The sequence below is a fragment of the Melopsittacus undulatus genome, chromosome 7, assembly GCF_012275295.1.
Source record: "Melopsittacus undulatus isolate bMelUnd1 chromosome 7, bMelUnd1.mat.Z, whole genome shotgun sequence".
NCBI classification, from domain to species: Eukaryota; Metazoa; Chordata; class Aves; order Psittaciformes; family Psittaculidae; genus Melopsittacus; species Melopsittacus undulatus.
In genome coordinates, this window is record NC_047533.1 from 62967207 (window position 1) to 62990076 (window position 22870).

Consider the following 22870-nt stretch of genomic DNA (forward strand, 5'->3'; position numbering starts at 1 on the left):
TGACTTTTTACTGCCTGTTAATTAAAAAAACTTTTTGGAGTCAAGTAGCTGATAACTTTTGCACTTAATACTTACTCTTTGGGAAGTAACCATTCAGTTAGCTTATGTGAATTGTTTTCTGCTTTAAAAATCAAACTCATAGAGTTCATTTCATTCACAGAATGCCATGTCAAAAGAATTATTCAGCATCTTAAGCTCAAATTTGAAAAGTTTCATTTTAAAAAATGCTATATACTGTATTATTAAATAATAATATTTTCCATCTGTCCTGATTTTCGTCTCCAGATACAACAGTAGAATACAGATTTTTTAAGGATTAATTTTAATGATCCAGGTTGTATTGTGATACTGCCTTGTGATACTGTAAAAGCCTTTTGGGACAACTTCAGTTTTCACTCTGAGATGCAATATTACCAAGGCATACCTCTTTTCCCCACCTTTCCTCCCAGTATGCGTATCTTTCGGCATGAATACTGTAAATGAAACAGGGCTTTTAACAAGGTGGTATTTGTTATAATATTAAGATGTTAAGGTCAAAAATCGTATTTATTTCTTCTGTTAGCTGCTATTTTGTGTACAAAAAGACATCTTATTTTTTTCTGTAGCCCATTCTTTTCTGAAGACACATTTAGACAATCACCATTCACCTCCAACTCAAAAGATCTCCTGCCTAATGACACTGCTCTTCATGGAAGGACGTCTGCACCAGGTCAGATACCTTTTTCTTTCATTACTTCCACCTAATACAGCTTTTTACAATGTTCTGACTGGAAACTCCACCGCCTGACCAATGCTGTTAAAATGTAGTTTGTTTTGTCAAAAGGCCACAATCTCCCCATGACAGTAAGTGCTTGTTATTAAGAATAAAGAGAAAAAAAAGTAAATATTGCTGAAGCATTTATATTTATAGTCTTTACACTGCTATTACCATGAATTCTGCAAGAGTTTGTAACAAGTTAAACTCAGTACTAGCAGAGGCAGGGGGTTTTGTGTGTGTGTCTCCTATATGTAAAGGAACTTGACTAATGTCAGATTCCTGTCTCCTGTTACTGGGCATTTCCACCTCTGTCTTTCAGAGTACAGATGAAATGTTTGCAGTACATGTATCACAGTGGCAGAGCTTGGCAATGCAGTATTCCTGCATTTAACAGTAGTTTAGAGCCTTTTTGGAAAGACAGGGCGTTCTTAAAATATACTGAAAAGTCACAGTATTTGAAGGTACATTTCCACTGATCTTCTGAACTAGGTGACAGGCATTTTATGTCCAAGTGTAGCTTGGGTTATATTCTGCATTAAAATGGAAAATAAAGGTATGTAACAATACTATTCAAGGTGGCACTGAACACATACTGAAACTTGATAGGTGCCTTTACTGTCCTGTTGCAAAATAAGTCATTTGCTAGTTCACTGCTATCTGTTCTTAAATTAATTGCTCTCAGTTCTAAAGGCCAGTAATTACACAGCCAGCCGTAGGGAGGGTTATTCACCTTTTCTTAGCAATCAATAAAGATTTGGGCATGTTATTGCTAATTTTCAGCTATAGACTGTCACTTAATTTACAACTTAACAGACCCTTCATTTTTTTTAATGCTTGAATAGTCATTTGACAGCTTGTGAAGTGGCAGATGAGGGTAAGAGCTAGATGTTCTCTAAGGGTAAATATGCATAGCAGGAAGAAAAAGATTTGTAGCATAAGGACAAGGGTCTTCAAGCTAGCCTGAGCCATGCTTCTGCAAGGAAGTAATGGATTTTGTAACTCTGAGTGAGGAGAACCAGATCACGTGTGGCGCTTTTAAGTATTAAAATGTAAACTGGGTTAGTGCTTCAATCCTGGCTTTTGACCTTGGCATTACATGGAATATTCATATACCCAGATGAAAGACAAGAACTCTTAGACTCCTCAGGCAGTGCTCAATACCTCAGAGGACATGGCCTCTAGCAGCAATACTCTTACATCATACCAAGATGAATGTATAAGAATTTTAATTCTCTGTAAGACTTCATTTTAAGTGAGGCCACTAAAACTGTGGTTGGGTTTTGGTGACATGTTTAATCATACACTTTAAAGACAAAAAGTATCTAGCTGGTTAGGACATCCTGGAGTGTTAGAATGGCTTCTGAGGAGCTGGGTTTTCAATGTCTGTGCTGCCCCATAATCTGTCTTATGGAATATAAGTACTAGCCTGATAAGTCTGTGTATTATATATAATACGTATTTCTCTGTGAATATAAGACTCCGATATGTAGCAGCATATCTAATATGCAGCATATCTAATAGTGGCACATATGCTGAAAATGAAATGCCAGTTGCTGCTTCATTTTTATTTCATTTTATTCTTATTCTTGGAACAACCCTGTCATTCAAAATATGTTGATTTTTCTCAGCTTAATAATAAATCCTTGGACCTGAAGTGTAACTTCACAGTAGCACCAGGAATGTGGTTTAAATTTTTAATCAATTACAAGTGTGATATTCATGTAAAAGAGCAGCGGAATACCTATAGGTAGATTTCTTACTAGTTTCAGCCTTGCAAGAAGAAATAGTCTATGTAGTGCTATAGATAACTCAGAAGAAACTTTATTCCTGAAGAAAGTATTGTATAGAAACAGTAACAAATCACTGTAAATGACAATGGGATGTAACAGAAAATGCTGTGAAAGGGTGCATATGGTGTCCTGTGGAGCTTTCACTTGAGATTTGTTTTGGGTTACTTTATCCCTGAAAGAGGATAGTAAGTAGAAAAGAACAGCAAAGAAAAGTACAGGCAATTTGCAGTCCAGTGTTATCTTCAAGTCAGCAACTAAAATCCAAGTATATTTACTGCTCATGGCCAAGAGCTTTCATTAAGCAGTGATCATATCCAAAAATGCAACTCTGTGCCACTGTCACCCCAGCTAGCAGAGTCTGATGAGCAAGCATGGGGCCTGAGCTGCTGCTCAGTGCTGGCTTTCTGCAACCAGACTCGATTCAGTCAGGCAGGGTGGCATGAGGAAGCCTTTGCTGCCAGCTCGTCTTGGGTGGCCTTGGTTGAACCCCACGTATGTAGTGCTTCTTTCCAAGAGAGCACCAGTATGGGTGGTTGTATCCACAGACTCCTGCCAACTTTCTGTCTGCAAACTTCTTGGCACCCTAGCTGCGAGGAACTGGGGAAAGTGAGAGGAACATAGGAGAATAAGATATCTCGTGTCAAATTCAATTCTTTTCTATAATAGGTAACAGCATTATATAATCTCATTTATTATCAAGCTCATCTTAAACCTGTTGCAGGTTAAAGTATGAGAACACCGCTTCTGAAGCTCCCTTTGAAGGGCTGGGACCACTCTCTTTCAGCCTGAATTTATTCACACCAAGTTGTTGTTTCACCAGTGCTGCCTTTCAGCTTTGATTATTCTTCTCCCTTGTGATGTTCACTATCTGATGTTCCATCTTACACCCCCCTAATCTTTCTCAGAGAAGTAAGCCAGCCAATGTTTTTTAGTTTCTTTTAGTATGATAGGGTTTCCATTTCCTGACTGACATCATAGCCTTTTTCTGCCTGTTTAGGGAAATTAATTTCTGCAAATACAAGTAGGTAGAACCATACCTGCTGTTTTACAGGAGGCTTTACCAATGACTTTTTCAGCAGCATGCAGTCTTCTGTATTTATATTGGAAATGCCCCTCCTGATTAATCTCGATCTTTGTAATTACAACATGCTGATGACTCTCAGTGCATTTGCTAATCAGGTAGTAGCATGTTGTTCTTTACAATTTCAGCTGATGATTTCAGCATGCAACAGAAGTTCTTGTTTCTACTTTCTAGGCATATGACCTTGTAATCTGAATTGTTTCACTTATGATCCTAGCTCTCAACATTCTTTAATACTCTTAAATTTCTGCATATTGATACTGCTTTCACTACTGCAACGCTGGGGTTTCTTGTGCTGAAGCTATTAAAGAGGACTTTTAAGTGTGGTTTGTCCAAAATGTAGTCCTTGAGTCTTCAGCTTAGTGGCCTCCTCAGCTCACACCACTGCTCTTCATAGCCAGTTTATAAGAAAATTGCAAGAGGAAGATCACTCTTTGTAGGGCACTGAGTATATAAGATCCCCGAAGAATATGAAATAATTAGGAAAGATGTATTAAAAAGATGGTTGAGAGCAATGCACTGTTCAGGGCATTTACTGGAGAAAAAAACCCCAGCTAACTAAATAATGACATAGGCATGGATTTGGCCTGAAAAAGGTGCCATAATCCTGGTCAGCAGCAGTATCACAGGCAGGAGATGTGATTCTCGTGCAGTAGATTTTAAGTCTGATACCCAAGGAAATGACAGTGAAATCTCAAACAGCTGTTAGAAGGGACTCAACAGCCCTGCAGAAGTTATGGTACCCCCCTGATCATCTGTGATGAATTCTTAATGTTCTGAGAAGGGAAAAAAGTAGTTTCCTATAGTACACAGTTTGAAAGTATTGGATAGGTTTAGGGAACTACTTCCCTTCCTTTTTAAGGTGTTTTATACATTAATAACCATGCAAAGTTAATTGTAGTTAGAGTACACTTTTCTGTATTACTGTTACCATCCAAATAAGATCACTTTTACTGAAAAAAACCCCAACAAAATAAAATGGTATTGATCAAATCTACTTTGCTTAAAAGATACTGTAGTATCAAAGTCATGCCTAATACAAAGTCACATCAAAACCAAATTAATTATTTCAGCTTTCCCCTATAAGAATAGCAAAATGACCTTTTTTTTGGCCTAGCAAAAGGTAGAGAGAGAAAATTTTCATTTTCATTCCAAACAGACTCTTTGAAGGGGCATTTTTATCTTCAGTTTTATAAGGCTCTTCTTTTGACAGAGTAGAATTTAGTTTTATGTCAGACTATATAGTTCAGTTCAGATGACTGGATAAATTAAAAACTTGATCTTATGCTGGTGTTCCTGACCCTCAGCTGATCTTCAGCGTGTTTTAATAGTTTTCCACTAACTCACTGACTCGTTCTGTAAATCATACTTGCCTTCCTGAAGTCAAAATAAGCAGTACTCACTATTCCTTTCCTGGTCAGCTCACTGATGTTGGTGAAGACTCCAGCTGTGAGGTTTTGGAAGTATTTTTCTCCATGTATATCTGTGTGTAGTATAATATTTCATTATTGTCTCACCTATTTACCTATGGTATTCTTCTTCATTTGCATTGACAGTGCTGAACATTGAAACTATCTTATCTGTAGAGGATTAAATAAATAATTAAAACAAAATTTTTTTGTGGTGAAAATTTACTACTTCTTGCAAAACCTTTTTACTGTGTTAAGTGGATTTCACATGGCTGAAACAGACTTTTGGAATTGGATGATGTAGGTCTGGGGGAGTTGTAGTCCGTGAATAAGCCCTGGCATTTTTAATTTTGTCCATTGGTGCTAGAGACAAATTTACCAGTGTCACTTATTTCAGAGAAATAAAGGCAGTGAAGCTTCTAGGCTTAAGTTCTCTTTTGAAAACGCATCAGAGCCTCTCCTGTCACTGTGTCTTCATGCTCTTCACTGACCTGTAAGATGACAGACAGGCTATGCTTCCTCTTCGGAAATGTCCAGAGGCCAGTACTGAATCAGTCCCATGGTACTTAGCTCAGTAGAGAACTGGAAACATAGTGCAAAAATTTTGGATTTTGGTACCGTCAGTTGTATTTTTATTGCTGGTGTAATTAGTGGCATTATCCCATATTTATGTTTATTGAGCTAAGGTAATACATATGACAAAGATTCCCATATGTTTGGAGCTACAAGACTATTCAGGGGTACACACGCATTTTTCCTGTTACTGTTCATGCTCACAGCCTCCTCCTTTTCTCTAAAGCAGTAATCCCACTGTAACTTTAATATACTTGAAGGGGAAAATCTGCCTGCTCCCTGGGCCTCATCTTTGCACATTCTCCAACACAGCAGCACTGACATTTGTGTGGCCACGTTGTAAGCCAAATCAGGGGAAGTAGTGAACTAGTCTCCTTGTTTTTGTAATAGTTTGTGGGAATGTTGGGATGTGAGCAGGGTGAAGGCCATATCTTTCAGCCATGTGAAATTTCAGCATTTTTGTGAGACTGACATGGCTGTGACCACTCTTAATCTTGTTTACTTTCTCCTGTGACTGTAGTTGAAAAATGCCTTGTGAGGGGTTGCAGTTTTAACTTAAATGTAATAAATAATCAAGCTGTTCATGTTGCACAGCTAGCACATTCTTTAGTATGAAGTATTTTGCATGTGTCTTCCTAATACTTTTTTATAGACACTATAAGGTGAGTGTGCATCTTGATGTTGTAATTTTGTGTGGCTTTAAGCGTCTAGAAAGTACATAGCAAGAGGTCTTCTGGTCCAACCTGCAGGTGCGCTCATTCATATATACTGTTTTCCAGCAGTATTTGTGCTCGGTTCTGGTCTCCTGTGCTCTGCAGCAAACTAAATTTCTCCAGCCATCTACAGCAACCAGCTCTGAATTTTGGTTCATCACTGGGTTAGTTAAGAAAGTCATGATTTTAATAAATTGCATATGGGGTTAGAGTGATCTGACTATAGTTTCCATTTCTTCACAAGCTGCCAGTGAGTTTTCCTTCTTGATCTCTTTGAGTCTGCTGCCAGGCTTTATATTTTTAACTTACTGTACATTGTCCCTGAGACCACTGTAACTTCACTGCAGAAATGAAGGAACACACTGAGGGTTTGATTTCTGTGTACAGGTGTCCTGGTTTCAGCTAAAACAATTATTTTTTTCCTTCCAAGTAGCTGGTGCAGTGCTGTGTTTCAGCTTTAGTCTGAGAACAATGCTGATAACACACATGTGTTTTAGTTATTGCTAAATAGCACTTACCCTGAGGAAGGACTTTAAAGTCTCATGCTCTGCCAGTGAGGAGAGGCACAGGAAACTGTGAGGCAGCAGAGACAGGACACTTGACCCAAACTAGCCAAAGGGGTATTCGTATTTCATATGTATGTGACTGCTTTAGAGCGTTAACTATTTGAAGTACCTTGAAGGGGTCTTACAAGATGCTGGAGAGGGCCTGTTCATCAGGGACTGTAGTGATAGGACAAGGGGTAATGTATTTGTACTAAACCAGGAGATTTAGATTGGATATAAGGGAAAAGTTCTTTACTGTGAGAACGGTGAGGCACTGGAACAGGTTGCCCAAGGAAGTGGTGAATGCTCCATCCCTGGCTGTGTTCAATTGAGCAACATGGTCTAGTGGAAGGTGTCACTGCACATGGCAGGAGGGTTGGAACTACATGATCTTGAAGATTCCTTCCAACCCAAGCCATTCCATGATTTCCTACCGCAGCATGTGATGCCCAGTATATAAACTGGGGGAAATTACCCAGAAGGCCCAGATTGCTGGTTGGGTCCAGCTGGGTATCTGTCAGCAGGTGTTGAGCAATTGTACTGTGCATGACTTGTGTTTATTGTTTCCTTTTCCTTTTCCCCTTTTAGTTTCATATTCTCTCCACTTGTTATTTCCCTTATCATTATTATTATTGGTGGTATCAGCAGTGTTTTTGTGTTACACCTTAGTTACTGCACTGTTCTTATCCCAGCCCGTGGGAGTTACATTCTTCCGATTCTCCTCCCCATCTTTCTCTGAGGAGGGGTGGGGAAGGGGGGTATGAGCAAGTGGCTGTGTGGTTCTGAGTTACTGGCTGGGCTTAAACCACGACAAGGAGACTGTTGGCACTTCTGTCACCCTGGAAAATGTCCTCAGGTCTTAGGGGGCTATGAAAGGCACAAGCCCTGTGGATTTCTGCCAAAGTGAACAGGAATGAAATGTTTGCATTTAAATTGCCTTTGTATAGCTTCCCAGCTGTGTAGCATGCAGTGAATTAGAACAATTCACACCTCCTTATGGTTTCTTAGCTTACATCTGCCAAAAAGCATCTAACTTCACATTGTGGGTAATCCTCTGTTTACTGTAGGAAGGCTCTCTTCACTAAGTGCTGGAATTGGTAAAGGAAATCGAAGGTTTAAGAGCACAATTAATTCAGGACAGCAGAACCTGTGGATTATTATTTTTGAGAGACCCACAGGATGAAGACTATGGGCAGTCTCTGGGCAGCCTGTGCCAATGTTTGACCACAGTTGCAGTAAAAGGAGTGCTTTCTTACATTTAAATGGAATTCACTGTTTTAATTTGTGCCATTCCTCCTCTCCACTGGGCATCACTGAGAAGACCCTGACTACTTCCTCTTACTCTCCCCCAGCAGGTATTTATACAGAGTGGAAAGATCCCACCAAGCCTTCTCTTCTCCAGGCTTAACAGTCCTAGCTCTCTCAGGCTCTCTTGTATGACAGATGCTCCAATCCCTTAATATTTACAAGACTTCAGACTGCTTTGAAAGTCTAAAAGAGTATTTCAAGATCCTGGCAGCAGTTTCCATCCCTGTGATGTGATGGAACAGCAATTTTTATTGCCAGTATAGTTGCACGTGAATTACATAGCAGATTTTCCCTGCTCCTTTATCCCATTATTTCATTTGCTTTCAGTTTTGGTCTGAGTTATGAGCTCTGCCTGCTCAGGACATTAGATATCCCCTTCAGTTTCTTGATGAGGAGAATACTTGACCCCTGTTGCCTTCCTGGCAGGGTGGAAAAGAGTGGTCCTTGGTCCTGTTGTTCATTCCTATCTGTATTTCCGTGAAATGTGCTTGTTGAAAGCAGTCTGGGAAGTAGAAGCCTGCAGAACACAATGGTAGGTACTCACTAAGCCTTGCAAAGTCTGGTTCTCTCAGTCCTCAAAAGCACTGACTTTATTCCATTCCTCTTCCAGTACCTGTCTGGGGTAAGATTTAACCAGATATTCTCCTTTTCTATATGTGTATGCATGTGTATGTTTGTGTAAAAATCCATGCAGATGCATGAAAAGGAATAGCGGAGAGATCCCTCTGACAAATCCAACTTGTATGACAGCTTCCTAAGTAGTAGGAAGATTTTTGTGGCAGAGTTGGGGGATTGATTTGAGTAACTGATTTTAGTTCCTTATCTCCAACATGCATTTTACTTTCTTTCTTCACACAAAAAGAATGTCTTTTGGGTACACATTGACTGGTGTACGCTCTCTGTCTTTGCACTCGCTGGAAGACATGGGTCTGTCAGCCGTCGTGGTTGCTCTCTGAAGTCTGATAGCAAGAGACAGATAGCTGGCAAGCTGTGGAGAGTGATTCTAGGAAGGTGAGATAGTTGGGCTGCTATAGAAGTGGGCTATGCTTGGCATAGTTCTCCAAAGCAAGACAGATTTTGCAGAATTTGTTCAACATAATTCAGTGCTAAACTGAATGTGACAGTGGTTCTGGCTCTGGCAGGGTTTTTATCTCTCGCATCCTGTCTTCAGATTCCCATGATCATCTGCCTGGGTGCAGCATTCTCTCGCTGTGCACCCAGCTGCCTTGACAACCGCTTTGCACTACAGACATCAAGCAGAGGGTTCCAAATTTCTGGTTCATTTAATGGGATCATAACCGATGAGGCTGCAACTGATTACAGCATTACATTTCCCTTGCAGCTTTTTCTGGGTCTGCTGCCAAACAGTTTGCAGGTACTGCATGTGTACTGTAGATCTGTGATACAGTAATAGAGATTGTGTCCTGAGCACGGGCACACAGTCTTCATAACGAAGTCCCTTTCAGAACTGACAATACTATATTTCAAATCAGCAAATTGCCTCTTGCTCAAACATGCACACTGCATACTTAGGCTAAACAGGACAAGTGAAATGTGCAGCATTGTTGTACATGTTTTAATTTTTCTCAACCACCAGTTGAGAGATTTTGGCTGTTCTCACAACATCTAAGGAGAATGCCATCAGATCATTCTGAGGAACACACAAAACTCCTGGTGAATTGGCCAGTCCCACTCTCAATACAGCACATGCTAAATAGCAGGACTTTGAATGAATTGTTATGGGCATACAGAGTTCACTTCTTTTCCTTGTGAAGTCACTGCACTAATTACTTTGCCAATTATTTAGAGGACCTTCAAGATGAAAGGTGTTAATTAAAATAGACAAACAGAAAGATGCGCCTTCAGGTCCATGTCTAATGGCTGTCTTGAAAGGCACTTGACATCTATCTGAAAATCTGTGATCCTTTTTTTGTTATGGGCTGCCTTTACACAGGGTAACTTTTCCCCCTCCAATACAGTGCACTCATATAGGGAAAATTACTTATATATCTTTCATCTGCCTTTTGTGTTTGTTCCTCCTAAAGCAGGATCAGCCTCATGGTAAATGACAGAAGAGCAAAGTACCCAGAACAAATACCTTCAGGTTTCAGTCAGAACAAACCCAGACTAGTCCCCATTCATGAAACCCAGCCACCCAAAAGCTGTTAAGAAATATCACCAACTTCAAATCCAAAGCAAAACAGCAGCAGGTAACTGTTTCATCCCACACACAAAATTAAAACTAGCAATTGGGGGGGTTTATCCTTTCAAGCAGGGCAGGTTTTGGTATCTCTTACCATTTTTTATTTCATATGCTACTTTAAAAGTAAAATAGTTTTAAAATACCTATGTAACACAAGTGGGGGTCAGACTTGAGAAAAGCATCCTAAGCACCTGCACTCATCCAAAGTACAGAATGAGAAATGTGGGATTTTGTCCACCTTGTCGTTTACTGGAGGATGAATCACTGACAACACAAGGTCTGGCAAGTTCTCAGGACGTGTGTTTTGATGCAGCTGACGGAAGGCAACTTGGTGAAGAATAGCCGTGAATTGGTAGAATGTGGGGTTTGGGAAAGGAAGAAGGGGAAGCAACAAAATAACAGCAGCTGGCTTCAGGAAGGGCAACTGTAACCAACTTGGAGAAAAGAGGAGGAACATGATTATGGTGTTCAAATATGTAAAATGACAGCTTTGAGAGAAAAAGATCTTGCCTATGTTCATGTGAGCAGAATACAGGATAACAGGCTAAGTGACAACAGAGGAAATTTAAGTTAAACACCAAGGAAAACTTTGTGGCAATGGAGTGGTTTTGCACTGGTACAGCCATGACAGGAGGTTGTGGGATCTCTGTCATGGGAGGGTTTCTAAAAAAGTAAGTTAGACAAGCAGTGTCAGGACTGATGGATACATTTGGTGTGTGGCTGGTGTGCCTCTGGGCCAGGGAGAGTAACGATAGCCTCCTGAGGTCCCCTCCAGCTCTAATTCTGTGATATAAATTCAGTAGCAAACCTTCAGTGGTGATTAAATAGCCTCTTGAAACAGACTTGATAGATGAGACTTCTGGTTTATAAATACTCAGCATGCTGTGTTTTAGACTCTGCATCTTATTCAAACCCATCTATAGTTTCATATCCTCTTTTGTCTTTCTTAATACCACAATCTTTTGTAGAAGTGAACATCAGCACTGAGTCAGGCTGTTTCCTGGGTATGAAACTTTTCCACATAGAAGCTCAACATGAAACAGAAAGACAGGTTTTAAAATTACTTTCTTGCTCTGCAAAAGGGATTGGAACAGATCATTCCTGACATTTTAGAGTTACCTTGGGATTCTCCAGCCCTCACCTGTCTTATCTTGTACAAGGTTGTCTTCTAAAATACTTGTCTGCCTAAGAGTAAATTCAATGCAAAATTCATCAGGCTACTTGGACAGATATGTGTGTGTATATATATATAAAAGACCATTGTTTAAACTCAGCAAAGGTGAAGAGTTATTTTTTGTGTTCTACAGCATGGTTTCAATCAGGGTACAAAAATTAGTAAAGGGCTTCAAGGAAATGGCAGATTCACTGCTTATCACTGGAGGAATCTGCAGTAAAAGCAGTAAGACGTTTTCTTATATAGCAACAAACACGTACAGTGAAGGGTGGTGCCTCTCCCTGGCACCTTGCTGAAACACAGAAAGGTGGATCTGGCCAAATGTTGACATTTAGTTTCATCTAGTTTTGACTCTAGTGTTAGTTCATTCAACTCAGGAAGAGGGACTCAGCCTGCAGCTGGGGCTTTATTTTGCATTCTCCACTGAGGTGCTGATCACCAGCTTCCAGTTTCTGTGGTACAGCAGGGTTTGCTTCACTAAAAAGGATGCAGAAAGCTGGGGAAAAAAAATAAGTAAAGGCCAGTTTGTCTTTATTTGTGTCTGAATGTTGGATGCGGAGTGCTAGCGTTAGCCTCTGCAAAGTGCCCTGAGTGTGTTAGTACCTTCTTTCTATGAAAGAAAAGCCCCTATTTCAGGTGGGCTTCCAAGTAGAAGCACAATGACAAATATGAAAGCAAAAAGGGGAAAATTTGTGCATTCACCACCGTGGTCCTAAATGTGCACAGATAGGTCTACATGATTCTTAAAAGGGTTTCTTAGCAAGTGTGATTTAAGCAGAATTGTAGGAAAGCAATTAAAAGGGTAGAAACCTGTTGGCATTATGGGAATTAATTAATTGTGGTTTTAAAATAGGAGCAAATTTCACTTTCATAAATTCATGTGAAGCCAGTGTTGTGGTACCCAAAATAAATGTTACAAGCAGTGTAAATGGTTGAACTGAATGTGAGGGCCACCTATTTGGGAGTGAATTAGAGAGAGCTTGTGTAAATTCATTATGGCACAACTTAGAGTTATCATGAGGATATTTTCAGAAGGATACTCTAGCATTATACTGAAACAATATATTGTGCAAAGGTAACAGCACATCATCAGGTTTTTCTCTGACAATAGATGCAAAATTTAACATTTATTTACAGTAGTTATTTCTAAACAAGCAAAAGTGTAATGATGATGATGGATCTCTTTGCTGCTGAAAGGACTGTGGTTCTCTTGACCAACAATGACCAGGTGAGCTTTAAAAACAGTTCTGGATGAGTGGACTTGTTGGTGCTTCCTATCCCTTTCCTACTATGTCTCAACTCCTCCAGATAAAAAACTGAACTACTTTTCATCTGAGCATTTCATCATCTATAGGCATGAAACCAAACTGAGCACCTTCACTGTGGTAACTAAGAATGGTTAAGGAACTACTGGAGCAAGTGCAGTGAGCTACAAGGACTCTTCCATGACTACTTCTTTTTGGCCAGTAAATTCACGGCTCAGGGCCTTATTTTGCATATGTCAAGAGTTTTACATCGTTTTATCCTTTCCTACTGTGTAAGGAATGAAGTTACCACCAAGACAACCCTGTCTGTGCTTTATGCTAATCAGTACAGTGGATATTACAAGTTTGGGGGAATAGATGGTATTGTCCAATGTTATCCTCAATTTGATGTCAGTGTTGTAAAAACAATCTTCAGGAAATGACTGCAACATTATTGCAGCTTTAGGGTTCCTTAAACTGCAATTCCAGCCACCTTGCACAGAATTTCCATAGATTGGCTTAAGTTTTAAACTGGAGATTTTCTCCCTTCTTGGTTTTCTTATGTTTTGAGCTTAATACAGAAATAAAAGCAAATCTCAAAGCTCTATAATGCAGGTGAAGGTTATCATAAGCCCCACAGTTTACTTGGAAGTCTTCTGTTGTATAAGTTAGGCTAAAATAGGCATTAGTTTTGACGCAAAGATAGATGGTGGGGAGTGGCCTTGGGTTTTGAAGTCAGCGTGTCTCTGCCTTTGTCCTAACTCAGGCTTTGTTTCTTCAGACTCCTTCTGACTGTTTCTGAGCAACAGTCTCAGTCCTAGCGATGAAGTGGGCTTCACTGTTTTCCCATGTTCCTCTGTGGAACTTGTTATTACTCTCTTCACAAGCCCCAACATCTTTATCACTTCCCAGTGACCTTTTAAAATCTTGTTGCCTATCATTGCATATGTGGAATACTTCTATGCACAATGCTAATGTTTCTTTTTGTGGTTCGTGCAAGCTCTTTACTGAAACATTTACAACTTCTATGGTCGATGCTTTTAGAAAGATCAACTTAAGCACTATGCTACTGAAACATAAATTCACTTGGGTTCTTTCTTCCATAACAAGGATTTAAAATTATCATTACAGTGTTGCTTTTTACCATACTCCATAGTAATGTTAGATATTTGCAAATGCTTTTGAGTAAAAAATAAGAGCATTAGTTGGTAAAGTTTTTTATTTAGCAAGGAGCCTTTCTTTGCTTCCTCTGTGCAGTTGCTCTGTCCTTCAGGCTGTCTGATTATGTGCAGCTTTTCAAGACTTAGGAAACAAAAAGTACGTGCTCCACTCACAGTGGAACTTGGGTTCTTTTGTTTGAGCAATAATTTTGTGTTCATTTTGATTTTGTCTTATTACAGTATCATTAAATCCCTCAAAATAACTTCTCATACCTGACACAAGCTGTGAATGGGAGCATGGCTACATAGACCCCTCCCAGGCTGGTGCAAGCTCACTGCTGGCCAGCCAACCACACTCACAAAGGGACCTGGGTTTGTCTGAACAGCACCCTGTATTGATATTAGAGGGGACAGCTCTGACTACTTTTAATAGCTACATAAGGGCACTAAAAAAAGACCACCAAGGGATCAGACAGAGCTGGTGTGAGTTCAGCTGAAGCTTGAGGGTTGTTTTTTTTTTTTTTTAGAAGTTTTCTTCTTTTTCTTTTGTGGGGAATATAGAAAAATCTCATGCCAAAAAAAGTTGCTTATCCCTGGCTAATAGTGGATGAGTCTGCTCACAGTAAAACATACATCCTAAAACAAGACCAGACAGGTTGTTGTGATGCTGGCAGTGACAAATGAAGCCTGCAGGACCACTCAGGATCACAGATACCTTAGATAAGTTGCAAGACATACCTTACTTGGGAACTACAGTACCTGGAAATATTCCACCACGTATTTTAACTGACTTCCTAGAAATAAGAATTCTAGTGCTATAAATGAAACCTTTGTGAAAGTAAGTTGGGAAGGGAGTAAGATATATACTATTTGGAGTGCTGCAATTTCATGTAGTCAATACATTTTTCAGCTTGTGAGCTTTTCGCAGGCTTTCAGCAAACAAGCTCACAGCAGAGACTTAATTACATATTTCGCAAAAGGAGTTCTCAATTTTTAAACACAGTGTGCTTGCCAGAGGTGATAGATGAACATGTAAGTGAAAGGCTCCAAAGCAATAAGATGCATATCTGATGATGGGGACACTGCAGAAAGTAGAAAGACATTATAATAATATGAATGAATGCAGACAGAAAAACTAAATAAAAATTCTTTAACCAAATTAAATGTTTTTTTTAACCAGTATTTGCACAATTGCCTGACCTGAATACCTTGTTTCTAAAGAAATCATTACTTGAGCTATTTGTCAAAATAGGAATAACCTTGCAACAAGTTTTTGTGATGTTCATACAGAGCTGCATAGAGTATATTTACCTCTTGTGTAAATGGGGTACTAGAAAGATTGCAGAGGACAGGCTAGCAGCAATCCACTTCAGGCTGGTAGGAACCACTAGTTATCTAATGACTGTTTAATGTCCTAAGTCTTTCGGAGCAAAGTGAGGTGCCTCGCTATGGGACATGTGCACTACTGGACGCATTCATCCTCTTGCCATGAGCTCACAGAGACTCACTTATCTTTTCCAGCACTGTTTTTTGGTCAGTTTATTCATTTGCTGATTTGATGGAATTTTTTTAGATGCATTTTCCCATGGGAGCTTCCTTCTGCATTTCATATGCTTCGCATCAAGTTTTAGCCCCTGGACTATGAGGAGGTACTGCTTACTTCCTTCCATCTTTTTCTGTACCAGCTGTCATCTACCTATTCCTAATTTTTCTCCTAGTCTGAGTTTAGCCATCTTTCCCTCTTTGCTGTCAGACTCACCCTAGGTGGCTGTTCTGTCACCAGATCCTCCAGACATCTAACTTGTTTGCTTCATTGTATTTGGTTTGCAAGCAGGACTGAGTGAAAATAGCCTAACCACCACACTCTGTTTCTCCCTTCACAGGACTGCTGTTAATTTCATTTCCAAAATTACTTACCTGATTTCTTCTTGACCATCTGTGTGGTGTCAAGCTGTCTGAATAACCCAAAGTATAAATATGACCTACACTTCCAGAATAATGGAGGAATAATAAATTTTGACCTTCCTTGGAAAGACTCATCAGCACCTCTCACTTCCCCCTCTTTAAGGAATACTTACTGCAAAGGGCAGTCTATTTAATTTATATCTGTAGGATTCTGTGTGACCATACTGATCTGCCCTTGTGGATTTTGCTGCTTCTGAGGTTTATGGAGGTGTGAAGATGAAACCAAGCAGCAGCTGTTAAAGTGAGTTGTAGGATGTGAGAGCAGACAGTAAACCAGCAAAGGTTATAAATATGAATTTTATCTTCTTTGAATAACACTTCAGCATACTTTTTGTTTGGTTTATTTTTTGAGCTTCGACTTTTCCAGTTAAATAGTGGTTTCATTCTTTGAGCTATTAGCATAAAGATACAAAGGTAGACTTGTCACTGAACAACAGATTAAAGCATAATGCAGCATAAGACACTGTGAAGCAGTAATTGAAAAATACATAAGCTAAGTAAAAGAAAGTAAGTAATCAAAGTACCACATAGCAGAGTCCACACCTGGTCCCTGGGGAACTTTTTGTGTGTGATAGCTCCTAGCAGTCACAAAGCTGATTTGGTGACTCCAGACAGTTACTTACGTATTCAGGTCACACTTTGTTCTCTTTTTCAGTTACAGCTTCAACCAGATATGGTATCTTCTCTCAGTGTTTCTTGACAAAAACTCTGGCTAAGGGCTTTTCAGAAGGGGTGGTTAGTGCACTCACCGTATTGATGTTATCAGCTTGAGGATAGAAGGAAAATAAGGTGAAAACTGAAGATGCATTCATGGCCAGCAGCTTAGGAAGGGGGTAAATAGTGACTCTTGTAAGCAGCTGGGCTTTGTTTGCCAGAAATTAATCTATTTGGAGAGGCAGGAGCAGGGACACAGCAGTATTTCTCCAGTTAATGTCCACCGTATCCTCACCTCAGGGAAAATACACAAGGTGACAGTCCTGGCAGTTGTAACCCCATCTTGGATGATCAGCTTTACACAGCTACTTGTTATGAAGTTGACTTGTGGATAGTAGGGAAATGATACCAGGTGACACAGAAGGGCAGGGAAGGTGTCCATAAAGATGTATTTCACTGTATTTCATTGAGAATTAAGTTTTAGCTTCACATAAAGTTTTTAGCTCTCAAGACGTCTACACAAAACGATTTCAAAATAATTTCATCACTAGCCTCTAATATACTGAGTTTTAATCCATCTATTACTTTTTAATGATGTACCAGAGAACTTGGAGGCCTTCCATTGTACCAAGAGTATTCTGTTTTAAATTTCAGAACCCACACAGAAAAGCATTCTATTACTTAATAATTTTAATGTTATTTTGTAATGTTTATAATTTCCATGAACACAGAAGTCCTGGGATTTGCTGTGGAGTATTTGTTTAAAGCAGAAATCTTATATAAGTCCTTTTTTTTCTTTTTCTTTCTTTCCCTTCTCCCCTTCATTTTAGTATAGGCATGTCATGGTGAAAGATGGATTTCTGTGGGACATCTCTCACAATGGTGATTTGTTATCTGAGATTAGTTGGTCTCAGTCCATTTTCTCCCCGGCCACTGTGTAAGGTGTTCTTAAAGGATAATGATGCTGACTGGGTAGAGTGCTTTGGGATACATCTGTGTATAGCCACTGTTATGGTCTCAGAGTCACTGGACACACACTCACTTGGCAGAAAACACCATTTTCCACAGTTAATTAGAGACAGAGCCCAAGGACTGAACGTGGATGTTGACTCACCTGATTCTTCAGGTCACTGGCTGGATGTGCTCTGGGGACCACTGTATGAACACAGAGCTCCAGCTGCCAGGCTGCAGGAAAAGCTGCCCAGAGGGTAAGGTGGGTGGAAGCACAGGGTTTCCATTGGAGCTGAGAATGAAGTGCTGAGGCTCCCGTTGCACCAGAGACCAACTCTGGTTTCCCATGAATAAGCTAAGCAGCTTGCTGAATAGGAAAAGCACTTTGCCATTGAGAGAAGGTTCAGCTGAAAGAAAGAAGCTCTGTAGTTAGGACTCCAGGAGTAAATCTTTAAACAGAACTACTTTTGAAATACCTATAGTGTCCTTTTTTGCATCAGTGAAAAATATGTAGCTGCTTTGCAAGGGACTAGCTTAGAACAGCTCGAGATATTCAGAAAGCTGATATTTCTCCAGCTTCCCATGAGCTTCCCAGAACTGATAGCTATAAATCCACCATAGGGAAGATGATATTATGTTTCTTTCTCTTAAGAGATGAAAGAGGGCTGATGACTAACGCTGAAGTGAATTGTTAAGAGACTAACTTACTTAATTGAGCCTGCTTGTTTGGTATGTGTCCCAATTAATTCGTTTTTGTTGTGACCACATTGAAGCAACCTATGCCCTTGTGACCTTCTCTTATAATTATTACCATCTCCCTCTTTAGAAGCACTGTTTTGATTATGTACTCAAAGAGCTCTGCTAAAATATCTGTAGCATTAGTGCAGTCAGATATTTCTATTGTTTTTAACTCATGGATAGTAACAAAAGGAATAATTCGTTATTGAAGTTCTTGGAGGTCACTTACAGCACTTAGGGGATTGGGGGGGAAGGCTTCTTCCTTCTTAATTTCCCAAAATGACTGTTTTGAATAGGTAGAACTTGTTCTCTAACTATAATTCTTTTAAGAAAATGTGTTGTTGGGTGGTAGCACTCAGAGGAACCTCAGAATTCCTCAGGTGTGCTGAATATTGTATGTTATGTGTACAGTATGTGCTGGATATTGTATATTACAGGGTCACAGGAGAAAGTAACTGCAGCTGGAAAGGGGCTGGCAGCTACAGCCATCCCTACACTTGCTGAGATTGCTGTATGGAATCTCTGTCCTAAATGCGGCATGTTTTTATCATTGTCTAAATTAACTACAGTATTTAACAGCTCCTTACCTAAACCACAGTGAAGCCATCTGGGCACCTATCTGTGAAGGAGAGACCCAGTCAAATCTGCAGCAGTAGGTGGCTCTCTCAGTGAGGGGTTTCTTGTGCAAGGAAGTGTTCATTCTCAGTGCTTCATTGGATTAAGATTTTACTGGTTTGTGCCAGCCTCCATGATAGTAACTCACACTCACTACAATGTTTTTGTACTCCTGTCCCCACCTCCTTTTCTCCTGTTTACCAGAAAATCCTGACTAAATGGTTTTCCTCCATCACGGTACGCAAACATGCACTGGTGGAGCCAGTTCTGGGCAGCACCCTCACAGGTGGTGTCAGGTTAGAGGGGTGCTCTGCATGTAGCATCTGTCATGCCAGTGGAGATAGAATGTCTTTTACCAGAAGTCTTAAACCAAGCCTCCTCACCACTGGCTGCTGTATTTGGAAAGCTGCTGAATACCCTTGCAGTTTCATGCACTTCTCATCACAGGGGTCCCTTCTCCTCAAACAGCAGGACCCTTTGCAGTGAATATTTCTTTACACGAGGCTTGCTGATACTGTTTCTCTTACTGAGCTAAGCAGCATCACTGCTATCCCTGGTCTCTGTTGGCTCTCTGTTCCCTTATGTCAAGATCAAAACTGGCCATGCTTTTATCTTCTTTAAGCACTGTGTTACCCTTATTCTTCTTCCTCATTCCCAGCCCTTTTCTCTCTACCTCCTTACAGAGTGCCTTCATGTCTGTGTTTTATGTTGTGTGGAGTTTCTTTTTTGTATGGCAGGCTTTGTCCCTGAAACAATTAAAACCTCTTCTTTAAAGACAATGGCTCACTCTGGGTCTCAGATTATCATTGGATGGCCCTCTAAGCCACTGGGGATTCTGATGCCCAAGAACAGCAGGTGCTAGGTTGAGCTTACGCTGGATACCAGGCACTTGTTGGCATGCTGTGTCCTCTTGGTTTAATGTTTGCCTGAGCAACTTTACCTTCCTCTTCAATGTAAGACTGCTTATGAAGCAAAACTTCCTTTGTCAGTTGAAAAGGGTTGGAAATCTTCCTTCATCCGTAAATAATAATCCAGTGTAAAACAGACCACCAACTCGTGCCAGGCCTTCTTCATGCACCTGGCAAAGGCGGGTGATGGAAAAAGCCAATGGAGCAGCCTCTCCACAAAAACAGAATTAGAAGTTAATACTTTGCACTGCTTACTCTTGACTTTCTCTCATTACATAACTTGGTTTAATTCTTTTAACTGCCTCTATGTCTAGAACACTCTGAGTAAGTGTTCTGCTTTAGAGTATGTATGAAAGATGCTGTGTGAAAGATTAATTTCCTTTCCATCGTTGGGAGTTTCCTTTTTACATGAACTCATGTGCCAGCTCACACAGCATGCAGCCGAGGTGTTGCATTTTATATGACACCTACAGGATTCTGCTGAATGAAATTTGCAAGTCGTCAGAGTTCTTAAAATACAACTTTCTGTTGATGTGTTTTTTGGCATAGAAACAGAAAAGCTGGGGCTGGAGGTGGGAAATGGATTGCCATCTTGGAAATTTAATGACCAGCTCTTTCCCTGTGATGTGTGTGGAAAAGTGTTTGGTCGACAGCAGACTTTGTCCCGGCATCTCTCACTGCACACAGGTAAGCCGATGCTTTGTGGCTGGTTGTTACAGTGCTGAGGAAGTCATCATGGTTTGTTTGAGTGGAGGGGGAAGAATGCAAGCAGAAGAGTGTGAGAGCCATCCTCGGCTCCTTGCACGTAGAGCAGAGCCAAGCACTAAACCAGGACAGAATGTCAGAGTGGTGTTCAAGGAGTTAACTGACATTTTATTTCTTTACATCCCACTTGTTTATCTTTACAAAATGTGTCAATTCCAATTTGTCCAGGTTCCAGTAGACCAGCCTGTAGATACCATTTGATTAACCAAGCCTGTTAATGGAGTTCTGAAGAGAAGGCACAGCCTTTCTTACATTCACCTGATGAGCTTTTTATGTGCTACTGAAAAACAAATGATTTGGTGTCTCAGATCTGGTGAAACTGAAAGCATTTGATACCTGTTGCTCATCTTTGCCTTCATCATCCAGGTCTGAGAGGAAGAGGGGCTCTTCTACCCCATACCAACTTTCTTAAAGTGAATCACTTCAACTGAGACTAAGAGTTTTTATACAGAAGATGCACCTTGTCAGCCTGCTGAGGTGCACTGCACAAAATAAGACTTGAAAGCAAGAATTTCTCATGCAGTGCTGAAAAATATTATTAGTATAATGGCAGTGTGCATTGCAGCACCTAGTAGAGCCATGCTGAAAGAGTTCAAATGCTCTGTTCCGTGGTGCCTTGGGGTTTCCTTAGTCAAATAGCTGCTATATTGAATGCCTTTCCCCAGACAATTATAGCATTATATTTCAAATTTAGAGCAGCAGCTCCTCAAAGGGAGAGGTTGTAAAAGCTGATGTATTGTTTGGTTGTTTTAATCTTTTAATTTCTTCAACTCAAAGTGAGGGTTTTTTATTAGTTTGTGTTCGGAACTGGCCTAATGATACAGTGTCCCCTTCCTTCCTAACCCTAAGATTTTAATACAGAATCCTCAACCATCAACTGTCTGTGACTGATCACAGGGATAACCTCAACTGGACAAAAAATCAAATAAGAGATACTAGGTAAAGGAAGTAGTTGTAGATTATTGACCTCTTTCTCCACTGGCTCTTCTGCAGCTCTCAGAGCAGCAGTTGCCCCAGTTTTCCAGTTTATAAAGTTTTATATTATCTGACTACAAATGGTAGAGAAAGTTAAAAATAAACAGCCCTAAACTACCTCCAAATTAGGTTTTTTTCTGACTAATTGCTGTGAACTCCTCTAAGTTTCCAAAAAGTCAAGCCCCCAAAGTACCTCATTCTGAAAGCTGGTTGGAGAAGCCCAAAGGAATGCATGCTTGGTTATTGGCAGCTTTAAAAGTAGCTTGCTTCAAAATGAAGTATACATGTAAGATTTTCTGTTTCTTCTCAGAAGAGAGAAAGTACAAATGCCACTTGTGCCCCTATGCTGCTAAGTGCCGTGCTAATCTGAACCAGCACCTGACCGTCCATTCTGTGAAGCTGGTGAGTACAGACACTGAGGACATTGTCAGCGCTGTCACTTCTGAAGGCAGCGATGGAAGGAAGCACCCTTACTACTACAGGTGAGGACCCAAATAGGGGCTGTGCACCAGACACTGGAATCTGAATGTCTTACCTGCCTTCTAAGGACAGGGCCACCCTTCTGATGTCACAGGACAGAACTGTGATGAAAGTATTTATTTTGCCCATATCTGATTTGAGCTTAGTAGCAAAACCCAGCTTGGCTGCCTCGTGCTGTTTGACTTGGCTGGCCACTGGGAGAAACTCTGGGGGTTGGTGTGGGTTGGTTTTGCTGAACAGCTCTGTAAGGCAGCTGGGCTCTTAAAAGCCTCTTTAACTTTTTATGCAGTGTTCATTTAAGTTTTGTCTTTGGAAACATCTCATTACATGGATTCATGGCAAATCTAAAGCACTATGCTTCCAGTTGCCTCCGACCAGCTCCATTGTTTTTAGCCGAATCTATACCATCAAATAGTAAAACATAGTAAGAATTCTCATATCGATATACATATTTCCTCCATCTGCTAGAGGTATATACATCCAGTGATCAACATGATGAAAGAAAGAAGAAAACCTTTACAAGCATTTGCCTGAAAAATTAAAAGGAATTGCCCAGATAAAATGGATATTTGGACACTCTCCTTGTTGCACACAATGTTGTGTGCTCTGCAAACTGTGATCTGAACTCCAGTGGCCAACCAGATTACCAAATTACTCTTACTTTCAGTCAAAGTGCCAAGGGCAGATTTAATTATAAAATCATAGAAGTAAGAAGTGAATGAGACCTGCTGGATTAAATTGTCCAGTCTGTCCTCCTTAGGAAAGCAAAATAGTACCCTAGAGTATTTTGGTTTTTCCTTTTTAAATATTTTTGGCTTGTTTTAAATGTTAATGGCCTAATCAAAGCAAGAGGAGGACTCTG

At 40.2% G+C, this 22870-nt stretch overlaps 1 protein-coding gene across 1 annotated transcript in view; it reads left to right on the plus strand.

Moving 5' to 3' along the window:
• ZNF827 (zinc finger protein 827) overlaps positions 1–22870 on the plus strand; it is a 108779-nt gene that overhangs the window by 74868 nt on the left and 11041 nt on the right. Inside the window, exons 8-10 of the mRNA XM_034065020.1 lie at positions 606–709; positions 20338–20475; positions 21839–22010. Coding sequence (XP_033920911.1) covers positions 606–709; positions 20338–20475; positions 21839–22010 — 414 coding nt within the window. The remainder of the gene's footprint in view (positions 1–605; positions 710–20337; positions 20476–21838; positions 22011–22870) is intronic.